This window comes from Diplotaxodon limnothrissa, linkage group LG8 (genome assembly GCF_057381915.1).
Source record: "Diplotaxodon limnothrissa isolate DT_005_m linkage group LG8, D_limnothrissa_male_GT1.1, whole genome shotgun sequence".
Taxonomy (NCBI): domain Eukaryota; kingdom Metazoa; phylum Chordata; class Actinopteri; order Cichliformes; family Cichlidae; genus Diplotaxodon; species Diplotaxodon limnothrissa.
The window spans coordinates 22,196,280-22,208,995 of NC_140603.1; the positions used below are offsets into that span (position 1 = coordinate 22,196,280).

Consider the following 12,716-nt stretch of genomic DNA (forward strand, 5'->3'; position numbering starts at 1 on the left):
ATGTTAATCCACGACTCACTTACTGCTTTGGCAAATCCTCTTTGTTCATTTCCCCCTGTTTCGTCTCTTCCCTGTGATCTCGTGGTTGGTGGCTGATGATGAGGCATTGCTATCCTCAAGCTTCTATCCAAGCCATGTGACTTTAGCAAGACTGTCTTAAAATGGCCCAGTGTTTCTTGGGTAAGTAACTGTGACCCACATGATCTCACGCAATGCACAAGAGAAGAATATTTACAAGTTGGGAAAACTTGCTGGGAGAAAGATTTTGCTTCAGATTTTATTCAGGGGCATGTTTAATCTTTAAACACAGATCTGCAAAGATGCAACTTCTTCCAACAACAAAAAACAGAAAAAGAAAAGAAAACTGGCACCCGCTTTGACATTTAATGAATTTCACTGTTCTCGGTGGATTACCAGTCCCTACATGGCTTTCAAAACAACTCAGTATCACTGGGTGGAATTACATTTTCCAAATGTATAAAAAAAAGACAAAGATAAGAAAGAGATGTCATGTCTATCATTTGCAATGGCCTGCTTTAAGGGAACGTTTTTAAGCTGAGAAGCCGCATGTAGAATGAAAATGCAATGATTTGAAGCAATTTGCATAATTTTGTCTGCTCAGCCTGGGAGATAACACGAAAACAAATGGAAAAACTCAACTGAGTAAAAGACAGAATTTGACCAGATAGACGAAAGGCAACTTTTTTCATAGGCGAAGAAGTCTGAAAGCGGCAGCCCCCTCTGCTGGCACGACTTTAATATGACAACCTGAAGAGGAGGGAGAAAGCAAAGGGGATGGAGAAAAGTGTTTGTGGGATAGTGAACCGTGGGAGGGTCATCATAAGTTGGGAGACTTGTGCATCTAAGAGTAGGATGCATCAGTTGTGCAGAAAAGATAAATAAAGCTGAGCAGATTCGAGCGTGTGAAGCAGACGCATCACTTCTGTATCATCTGTTTAGCACCCTCAGCTTTAACCTCCTAGGACCTGGCGTCCACATATGGGGACGTCACATTTTGGGTTATTTACACCAAAATACTGAATTTTGCTCTACAAGGGCCTGGTATCCACTTATGAGGACATTATACTGCTACTGTTCTATCACAATTTTAAATGAATATCCTCATATGTGGCTCTTATTTTTTATTAATAACAAAAATAAGGTAAAAATAAATAAATAAATCTGGTAATTCTTTGTTTTTACATTCATCGGGCCCCAATGTGACCAAATATCAAAGACAAATTAAAAATGCATGCAGTGGAAGAGTTCGGGTCTTAGGAGGTTAAGAGGCCACTTCTATTGCTTAATTCGGCGCATTGCTACTCAGAAATCTCACGGTCGCCTTTAGCATTAAGCGCAAACAAGGAAGGAAACCAACGCTGACCGCATGTATTTTAAACCTGCGGTCGAGTCAATCAGATGAATATAGTGTGTGTATTTGTGAACGTGTTTTACCTCAACACCATGCACTCTAAGGTCAAAATAAAAATAAAAAAGTCTCCCAATGCTACAGTCAACTATTAAACGTTAGGACTGCAGCATGTTTAATTTGTGCGTTTATTCTATTATTTTCAGTGACTCTCTAAAGCACATGAAGCACTTATTTAAACCTGACACAAATGGATGTTACTATCACTATTAGTGATATTATTATTAAGTTTAGTCTTCTGTAGTTATCATCGCATTTATTAATTCAGTCCCCTGTTGGTAAAGTTGATTTTCTTATAACATTTGCATATAGTAGTCTTCAGATGGCTTTTTATAATGTTGCATTATACAATTAGCAAATTTTTTATATTAACATAAACGTTGTAGCCACGTAATGTGGATATTGAAACAAAATAACAAAAAATAAATTAACATCAACCTTGAATTATAACTACTTTATGATATAATAATACCTCTACGCCCTTGCAGATTAACCTGCAATCATCTAATCATTCATGCAGCTCAGTAGTCATGTAGCAGCGTCCGTCACAGCACGACCAGCGCCGCGAGTTTCACAGGACGCCTGCAGGGTGAAAAAGTTGTGTTCCCTTCCTCCCCCTTGCGGAGCGTCCTGTCACTGGTGGAAAATGGCTGCTCGGAGTATCTCCCCAAAGCTCAGAGAAAACTGAAAAAAAAGAAGTCTACATTAATAACAAGAGGTCACGTCTGGACCTTTTTTAACAGGCAGAGCGACAACTCGAGGAAGCCTCGACACTGAGAATGTCTCGCTGGGTGCCCACTAAAAAGGAAAAGTATGGAGTTGGTACGTAAGAAAACTTGCATGCTCCATCGCTAGCTCGCCCTAGCTCTCTGCTCTCAGATTGAACAAGTTAGGGAAGATTTGTGATTAGAAAGCGAACGGCTGAGTTTTTCCCATCCGTGGGATCTCGTGGTCAAATTTGCCAAAAGCTAGTGGAATGCAAATATTACGAGTGGGGAATGTGCCAGCTGGTTTGCATGAAATGCAAAACAAGGATTGTCTGTCTTTTGTGAGGAAGAGGACTGTGTGTGTGTGCGCGTGTGTGTGGATTGGGAATTGTTAGAGGCGCGCCTAGTACGGCGGTGTTTCCTGTGTTATGGGGCCTCCGCTACAAACTAACTAGCTAGTTTCAGGCTACGCTGGACTTGTAACTGTGAAGTTTGATGCTTGCTTTTGTGTTTTCGTCTTCTGTACCAGGGAAAGCCTTCGCTGTTAGTTGCTTATTGTCAGCTCATCTAAGAGTTTGAAACCTGGCTGAAGAGCATTGTGCCGTTTAGCTTCCACCATCTCCTTTAGGGGGGATTTACGCAACAGTATCGAACCTCGTCGCAAAAAGTAACTGTAACTATGAATGATATGCAGAAAAACTTAGCTTTAAAGGGAAACTGCTACAAGGGCTGCGTTTGCTATGTTTTCCTGTAGGAAAAAGGCTTGATCAGATACATCCAGGAGATGTTAGAATTATATTACTGATATGTTTTTTGTTTACCAGGTTTACCATGCTTTAGGCACTAATATGCAGCCTTTAAAAATGACACTAATGGCACAAACCACATCTTTTCACATGTTTACTTTTTGGCTTTAGATACATTTGAATAATACCTATCCAGGTGTGCAATATAAAAAAAGAAGTGCTTTGAAATTTCTTTGGTAATTCCACTTGACTGTGGGATGGAACAGGGAACAATAAAAATAAAAAACCACCATGAGGAAGTTGAGGTAAGATGAAATCTGTAATGCACAGAATATAAGAAAAGAGTTGCATGACTTGTTGAGTTTTGATGGATTAAAGTTGCTCATTGTGCCACAGGACAGATTTTTTCTTTAGAAATCTTTCATTTTAGCCTTTATTTGTAAGGACAGTGGAGAGAAGATGGGGAAGCTGGAAGAAAACCAGGGGGAAGTTGCGTTGTAAATGTCCTTGGGGGCGATTTTGAACCTGGGCCTTGCATTTGGGCTGCCTGGGCTTGCCCAGTGAGCCAAACCAGTGCCCCAGTTTGTTATTTTTAATGTCCCACAACATACTGAATTACTTTTGGCTATGTCCATTAGTGGGACTGAGGGCTTGCAGCTGTATGAGGGTTACTGAAGCTGACTGATGGATGAGTTCAGCCAGTTACGTGAAAGCACTATTTTTTTGGTCCGTTTGAAGTGTGACAAGTTTACAGTTCTGATGCTAATGCTTGTCTGTTTAGTCACAAATATGCAACGGTTCTTGAAAGTTGAGATTCTTCAAAAGCCATGGAGAAAATTCTCTCAGGGTTCAGTGAATGCAAGAGTGGATGAGTCATTAGTAAAAAGAGAAGCAGCTGCCACCTCACTGCTGCACAGTATTGGTTGGGTGCACAGCCATTGCACTTTTAATACTTTATGTGTTGACCAAGTAGCACTAATGAGCAGTCGGTGAGACACCTTATGCTAGCAGCGCTCACTGAGGACCTATTTCTGTTTCAGCAAAACTTTTTTTTTCTCTCACACCATTTACTACTCTCATAATGGTCTCACTGCTTTGTTTGTGTATGTGGGAAAAGTGTCTCCTTTTGTCTTCCCACAAAAGCATTAATAATGAATGGCACTGTCTTCTTGCATAGAGCATAGCAGTGATTACGCATGTTTTTGTCCTCATACTGGTCGATTCACGTTACAGTATTTATGCAAGCAAGTCTTTGTATAAAGCCATGTTAGATTTGTGTCAATAATAACCAGAAACAAAATAAATCTTTGTTTTTCTCATTTGTTTTTGTTTTTCGGTGTCATATTGCATAGCTTTCTGCTCATCGTTATGCTTCACTGCGTGGAAAGCGAAGCACTTCAAACCTGGAACAAAACCAGAGGAGCTTTTTAGTAAACCAGCCGTTTTTGTTGCATGTAAAACTTAGTAATATATTAGTAATATATCCGTGTTGGGTAATGATAATGTGTGGGTTTCTTAAATTTTATAGCAGTATGGCTCTAGTCTCAGGATCAGCTGGTCAGTTGTTTGGGCAGCACGCTCTTATCGTCTTCTTGGTAACAAGTGTTACTTTGGTGATGAAAAAAATGCTACATCAGTAGCTTTACAGGATTGGTCCATTGTTATTGTCAACAAAGGGGAACAGATGATTTGCGTTAGGGTTGAGGCTTATAGTGTGAACACATCTGAAGTGGCATATTTCAATGTGCTTGTTCCTCCAGAGTCTGTCAGCAGCAGCAGCAGCTACACCCACACCAAACTGGATGTGAAGGTGTTTTTAAAAACTGAAAAAATGATTGTACAACAAATCTAATGCTCGGGATATTAAGACCATTAGTAGAAAGGTGAATCGTTCTTCATGACTATACATGAAAATGATTTATATACTGCAAACACTAACTTTTGATGTCTTTTTATCATTTAGATAAAGTGGACTCTTTATAGGTAACATTGTTAAGACATTACATTACAGAAAATTCAAAAGTGAGTCTTTAAAATGTTAATTTACCAAGATAAAGTTAGACTACACCTAGAGCTGGGCGATAGAACGATAACGATATGTATCGCGATATAACTTTTTCTCGATAGAAAAATTCAACTATCGCGATAGACCTCGCCGCTCTTGTCCTCTTAAAAAAAAAAAAAGAACAGCCAATCCAAATTACGTAGCACAGAGCTGAACCAATCACAGCCGCAGCGTCACGTCACGTGACTTGTTACGTACAGCACAAGTGCCAAGCCGCACATGTGTATTTGTTTGGGAAGCAGCCAGCCACCGTACCACCCGGGTAATGGAGGAAATGAGTGTGCCGACTAGAAAAATCAACCGAGCGTGACCGAAGGTTACCGAAGAGAAAACAGATGATGGTTCCAATGCCGTAGAGATTGTCGAACGGAAGAGCCATAGAAGTTCCGTAGTGTGAAGGTATTTCGGCTATTTCAAGTCTGACAAAAAACAGAGTAGCGTGCACTGTAAATTGTGCCGAAAGCAAGTCTGGAAATACAATAAACTGGTGCATGTGCTACGTCCACACGTACCCCGGTATTTTTGAAAACGCAGATTTTTCTATGCGTTTGCACCTTTCGTCCACACATAAACGGCGTTTTTGGTCACTGAAAACGAAGATTTTTGAAAACTCCGTTTTTGCATTTACGTGTGGACGAGAAAAACGGAGAAAACACAGCGTCAAAGGTGTGCGCATTTTTTGACATCACACTGTGCGCCACGTTATTGTTTCAGTGAAATGAATTTCTACAATACTGTTAATTCTACTCTCTGCAGTGTTTAAATGCTTACATATACACACAGTTACTGTCCGTCCACACATACGACTCGGTTCTGCTTCCATGCCCCAGCTTTGTTTACTTTTTCCCACCGAGGCTTCTAGACTTCTGATTGGCCAACATTTCTGCACGGTTAGGAATCTAGCGCCACCTGCTGCTTTGGCATGTTCATAGCAGCGTTTTCCTTCATTTCTGCCTTTATGTGTGGACGGGATTATTTTTTAAAACGAAAACTGAAAATCTCCGTTTTCAAAAATACCCGTGTATGTGTGGACGTAGCCTCAGTCTCTGACTGGAAGCGCTAATTCGTCATTTGGCTTTTGTCAGACTAAAGTAACTGTTAAAACTGTTTGAAAAGCTAAGCTATACAACAAGGAGAGATTGAGAATTTCCTTTTAGTTCTCAGTTTATTTGATATTGACAAAGGTTAGTCAATTTTGTCTGTTCTTCTGTAAAACAAACTAAGATTTATTTTTAGAATTAATATTTTGTTTCTAAGTGGAATTGACAATTTAGTCTGATTTGTTTGTTCTATTTTGAAACTTAAACGCTTTAGCGGCTGCCTTTTGTGTAGTTTGCAATATTTGCCTTTATTTATCTGAAAAAGTCTCATGTTCCTTAAGTACATCTACCCTGTTGAACTTATTATGGGAAATAAATATTTAAATAAAAACAAGCTGCTGATTATTTCACATTTTACTTGTGAGCAACGGCACATTTAAATCTTACAAATATAGTTATATGGCTTATATCGTGATAGATATCGTTATCGCCTGAAATGAAAAAAACATATCGTGATATGAAAAAATCTTATATCGCCCAGCTCTAACTACACCTTTATGTGGTTCGAATTATACAGCTGATCTCTTGTTAATAAGGTGAATGTTTGCTTGCAGAGGTTCCAGGTTACTGTTTGAGGGCACTAACATGTCCTCTTAAAAGGATTGTGCACTTAAGAGTTCCTGCTAAACATATGTAACTAATATAGTGAGCAGGTAGCAGCTTTGTAAGCCATAATGTATGTTTATGACTGAGTGCCTTCAGTTCCTGTGATTTCTTTCTTTTGAGTATTCACATTGTACTAACCTGCCAAACAAAACTTTGATTTCTCGTCACCTGACCTTCAGTTGACTAATGGACCCATCTGGAAATAAAAAAGGGAGGTGTGGCTCAATTTCCTGTGGCAAGGTTAGTGGCCTCAGAGTGAAGGAGTTTATCCTTTTAAGTTTTATTCTTTGACTCCATTGCATCCATCTCAGCATGCAGCAGAGCAACCTCATCTTCAGCTGTGCTTCAACCTGTGTTCAGAGCAGTTTCTGCTCTCATCTCTGCTACGGTTACCATAATTCTACCTTAATTCTACCATAATTCTCTGATCTCATGGTAATAAATGCCAACACTACAGGTCATTATCACAAAGAACAGTGACGAAAAAAAACTTTTCTATGAAAGAATTAGGTGTCAGAAGCTTCAGTAATGCTGTGCAAATCGCATCTTGCTAAGCAGAAGTCGTAACTTCACATATTGTAAAATATAACATTTTACAATAGTGCAAACATAGTGCATCCATGGAAACACTAGGGATGATATACATATACATATACAGATGACCCCCATGCTGCAATAATGTTGACATTCTGGCTTTGGGGAGGCCAATCCATCACTGCCAGTGTGCATGTTGTGTTTTTTCTATCCAGGCATGCTTTTCCTGCATTGGCAAGACGTTGAAGAATGAAAAATGAAGCTATAGTGGATCAAAATCTGATAGCCTTCATAATCAAACGGATTCTATGAAAAGGACAAAACCACCAGTGTTTTCTTATTCTCCCCTCGTCCAGTTTCCTCAGATGTTTTAAGGACACTCCACACAACGTAGACTAATAGCTCTTGGGGAATACCTGCCTGTCATAATGTATTATCTTCAACATTGTTCATAGATTCAACCGAAAAAAAACTGGAGCAAATTATGTGTTGCTTTTGACAAATTGCCTAAAGATACTGTTTAAGATTGGTTCTTTTGTCTGTTATGTGCAGACACAACACTGGTTCATCCCTTGAATTAGGTTTTTTTTATGCTTGAATGATTCACAGGTCACTGTTAAGCGGTTTAAAGACAAAAAAGAAATGTTAATAACGCCTCTAGAATTCCCCCTGTCTCACTACAGGCAGCAGAGTACATAGCTTTTTCTGTTTCTTGTAAAGATAACGATTGCCCCGAGGCATTAGATTAACTTCCTTCTTTAAACAATGTTTTCAGCTTCAGCGGCATTTGCAGAATGCTGCAAACTTGCCTAGACGTCACTCAGCTGATTAGACTAGTTTTGTGTTTTGTTTTGGGTTGTTTTTTTTTATGATGGAGTGAAATAAAAAGAAGTAGTAGAGTTACGTTTTGACCCATGCTCATACTTAAAAGAGGAGAAAGGTCAATTACTTACATTTATATCTCATTTGACCCTGAGCTAATTTTCAGTACACAGTGCTTTCCTTGTCAAATGCCAACCAGCCCAGCATAAATTAAAGGGATGAGGAGTTCTGAAGCCTAGTTATTCTGGTGGCATCTCGAAAATGATTTAACATGGCCCTAGGGAAAGGTTGTTTAGCTGTCTCCCATTTCTGTGATGAATTAACCGGAAATACTTTTTGATGCTAATTTCAAGGGTTGTCTCATTAATTCTGTTTCATCGTGGATGTTTCTGTTCCTTAAGAGAGACTTCAGAGGGTTGCGGTTCTAGAAAGTTAACCAGGGAACACTATGGAGGACTATTTACTGGATTCACACATCACTTTTGAGAATTCAGCGCAAATGGTGTATGAAAGCATGCGCTTTCCTGAGAAATGTTTTCCACGTGTTGATGCTTCTCTTTTTGTAAATTAACTCTTAATCTAACTTAAGAGCAGTTCAGAAAACGAAGCAGAAACAAATGCATGTGAACTGCAATTACTCAGCTGTAGGTTTGGTGGAAAAGGAAGTGCTGATTCCTGCAGGTTAGATTGCACGCTTACAGAAAAGGACAAGTGGACACATAAGCCGCCGAGTTCTAAATTTAAGCTCTGGTGGGGGGTATGACTGGTATAGCTGAACTGTTTCGTGGAAGATTGACAGCCTTAGATTGCTTTTATTTAGAATAGGTTAGTGACAAGTAACACACTTGTGGCAGAAAACAGAGATGCAGTCGTTGTGTACGAATTGTCATGCAAGCAGTAGGACAAATATGGCCTCAATTAAAGGCTAGTTTGGGTTGCTTCATGAATAGCAACCATATGTTTTAAAATTCACTTCTCATATTTTACTCTGCTTGCGTAGCCCTCGCTGCGGCTATTTGGTGTGAAATATATATAAAAAAATCCTCCTGTTTTTAGCCGTTGCAGTCATTTACATTCCATTTAAGAAACGTCGTTCTCACCTTTTCTAAAGAGGAAAGTTCTTTGTGGTAAACCATCTATACATTGAACCGTAGAAGTTCATTTGGCAGTGTGATGCCTTCTTTATGTCTCACCTATCCATTTGGCAGCATGACCAATGTGTCTGCGTGTGTGTGTTGGGTTGTATGCTAACAAGTGTTTTTTTTTTTTTTGTTTTTTTTTTTATTTGTGCTGACTCTGAGGAGTGTGCAACTAACTCTCTCGAGCAGTCACCTGGAGACTGAATACTAAGCTAACACCATTAATTCCAATTTTATGAGTTTGTGCATCGTGCTTTCAGATTATTTGTTTTCGTCTGCATGCGGAATGCAGAATACAGCCTCCACCTGGGACTTCATCCTGCTGAAGTTTTTCTCCCCATTTAATACAGCTGTACTGCATTTATTGAGCTGCCTTACAGATCTGTAAACAGAACATCTTCCTCTTTCTGCGAGCCAACTCTACCTGGATGTCTGCAAAGCTTGAGGCTGCCAGTTAGATCACACTGATGATTCATATCTGGTTTAGGTAAAGCGTTTCTCCCAGTAGGTTTCTGTTATTTGGCTTTTTGTAGTATGCGAAGCTTTTTGACCCCTCCCACCCCCCCCCAAAAAAGAAGGTGTATTGTTCATTGACTCTATATTTCCTTAGTATTAATTAGATGATGTTACATAGCCAAATCTTTGCCCATCATCCTCTTGGTTTCTCTTTGGAGGTCAGTACGACTTTGCTATTGTTCATTCTGAAAGGGAATTATATATTAACTATGGCTCATGCTGCCTGGTGAGGCAGTTCTAATAGTACAGCCCCCAGTGGCTTGCTGTGAGATGGTGGATAAGACAAATGACAGCTGGCCTATTCAATCAGTGCATAGCTAAGTGGTTCCACGCTATTCCATCTTGGCTCACCAGCGAGACAAAGCTAGAGCGCTTCGACGTCTTGTTTTAAGTGTTGCTGTCTTTGGGACGGCCCAGTTGAGCGGAGGAGAAAAAGTGAGGTTGGGTAACGTTAACCTTGGATTTACACACATCTGAATTTTTTCAAATTAAAAACGTTTTTCAACTTCTATTTGTACTGATTAACACGTTTGAACTTTCCTGCAAGTCTTGGAGTTCCTGTGGTGAAAATGAAACGAGTGTATGAATGTGATGAGTCAGAAATCATCAGCATCCTGTCATATTGCCATTTGCCAGTGTGGTTCAAACTGTATTGACTTGTTCTGGAACCTCTGGAGAAAACAGATGCTCACAAATCATCACGATGCCTGTTACATATACCTGTTTGTCAAATGTTACTTTGTTATCCAAGGACGCAAAGACGTCTAGCTTAGAGCTGTAGTCATCGGAAAGTGTTTCATAAACATTGGTAGATATGTCCGTTTTCAGTAAGATAAAAACAAACTTCCTTTAGCTAAATGTATGAACACACCCATGGTTGCTGAAAATTTTGAATGCCATTGGTGATAGGAAAGTTACATTTGTGGAACATCACATTTAAATGGCCTATCTGTATTTGTATCTATGTAAACACTTAGGAAAATTGCGTTCCTTTCATATATGGGTGCCCTGGTCACATTTCCTCAAAAGTTACTCCTGTGTTAGAGTTTCAGTGAGGCTTCACACAGACTTCCCTGTGCATTTACATCACCTTTTTTCCGTAGTGTCTTGTCTGCACAGGCACTAGTGCATTCCACTGGTAATACAGCAACTACACGTGTCGTTCAGACAGGCTCCATGCTCACGGTCTCCACAAGTGATTAGAATCCTGGATTAACTAAGTCTAACTAACATTTAAGTGTCAAAGAGTTTGAATAACTTTTCATGCATGTCGGAGAGTGCAAAAGACATTAAGTTGCTGGAAGAGCATAATCACTGATCATCTTTCATTTAGCTTATGTTTTTTTTGGTTTCAAACAATTGTCATATTGTTTCCTGCCCTCCTTTTAACTGTTTCTTTTTTATTCTGTCTTATGCTATTGCTCTGACCAACTGTGAAGCACTTTGGTCAACTTTGTCTGTGAAGGTTCTCAGTCATCCAGGTCATCGTAGTCAAAGGAGCTTGCAAAGAAAAGCGTCTGGACTTCTTTAAGTTGCTTGAAGACGTTTCACCTCTCATCCGAGAAGCTTCTTCAGTTCTAAGGTCAAATGGTGGAGAGTCCCAGATATAAACCTAGTGGGAGTGACCCCCCACAGAGGGACAAAAGGACCCCCTGATGATCCTCTAATCGCCTGAGCCAAGGTGTGAAACTGTGAAATTATTGACCACCTTACATATCACCGCCTTTACCCAGGGGATGCCATACCCTGCATCTATGGACTTCCTAAGATCCACAAGGAAGCTGTCCCACTCAGACCCATAGTCAGTAACATAAACTCAGCCACTTACAAGATTGCTAAACACCTTGCTACCATCCTCGCGCCTCTCGTGGGGAACACCCCATACCACATCAAGAACTCCACCGACTTCACCGACAAGGTCCAGAAACTTACCCTGGATCCAGATGAAACCATGGTGTCCTTTGATGTAGTCTCTCTTTTCACTTGCATACCCACCACTGAGGCCGTGGAGACTGTCAGAAAACGACTACAAGAAGACAGCTCCTTGGAGGACAGGACCAACTTCACACCTGATCAGATCTGCACACTGTTAGACCTCTGCCTCACCACTACATATTTCAAGTACAACGAAGGCTTCTACAGACAAAAACATGGCTGTGCCATGGGCTCCCCCGTGTCACCTATTGTAGCCAACCTTTACATGGAGGAAGTGGAAAGGAAGGCTCTTGGCTCTTTCAAAGGGAGAGTACCCAGCCACTGGTACAGATATGTGGACGACACCTGGGTCAAAATCAAGACACAAGAAGTGGAATCCTTCACTGCGCACATCAACGCTGTGGATAAAAACATCAAGTTCACCAGGGAAGACACAAAGGACGACTGTTTGCCTTTCCTGGACTGTGCTGTGCACATTGAAGAGAACGGCAAACTCAACATCGAAGTTTACCGGAAGCCCACACACACGGACCAGTACCTCCTCTTTGACTCCCATCACCCTTTGGAACACAAACTTGGAGTAATTAGAACCCTACACCACCGGGCAGAACATGTTCCCTCTAAGCCTGAAGGAAAAAAGAAGGAACACACACATGTAAAGGAAGCACTCAAAACGTGCGGCTATCCTAAATGGGCGTTCTTAAAGTCAGCAAAGAGGCACAGAAAAGAAGACCAGACACCAGCGAGGGAGGATAAGAAGGACAGACGCAACAACATTGTCATCCCCTATGTAGCCGGTGTATCAGAGAAACTCAGGAGAGTTTTCTCCAAGCATGACATCCCGGTGTATTTCAGACCCAGCAACACGCTCAGACAGAAACTGGTTCACCCAAAAGACAAAACGCCAAAACACAAACTTAACAATGTGGTGTATGCTGTACAGTGCAGCGAGGAATGCTCAGACCTCTACATTGGAGAGACCAAACAGCCACTTCACAAGCGCATGGCACAACACAGAAGAGCCACCTCCACAGGACAAGACTCAGCAGTCCATCTGCATCTTAAGGATAAAGGACACTCTTTCGAGGATGCCAATGTTCACATTTTGGACAGAGAG

The 12,716-nt window shown here is 40.6% G+C and overlaps 1 protein-coding gene across 2 annotated transcripts in view; it reads left to right on the plus strand.

Moving 5' to 3' along the window:
- The first annotated feature begins 2,062 nt into the window (after positions 1-2,062).
- dock1 (dedicator of cytokinesis 1) overlaps positions 2,063-12,716 on the plus strand; it is a 201,025-nt gene continuing 190,371 nt past the window's right edge. For both annotated transcript variants that reach the window (XM_085361488.1, XM_085361489.1), the window contains exon 1: positions 2,063-2,251. In XM_085361488.1, the coding sequence (XP_085217614.1) occupies positions 2,209-2,251 (43 nt within the window). In that variant the 5' untranslated portion in view covers positions 2,063-2,208. The remainder of the gene's footprint in view (positions 2,252-12,716) is intronic.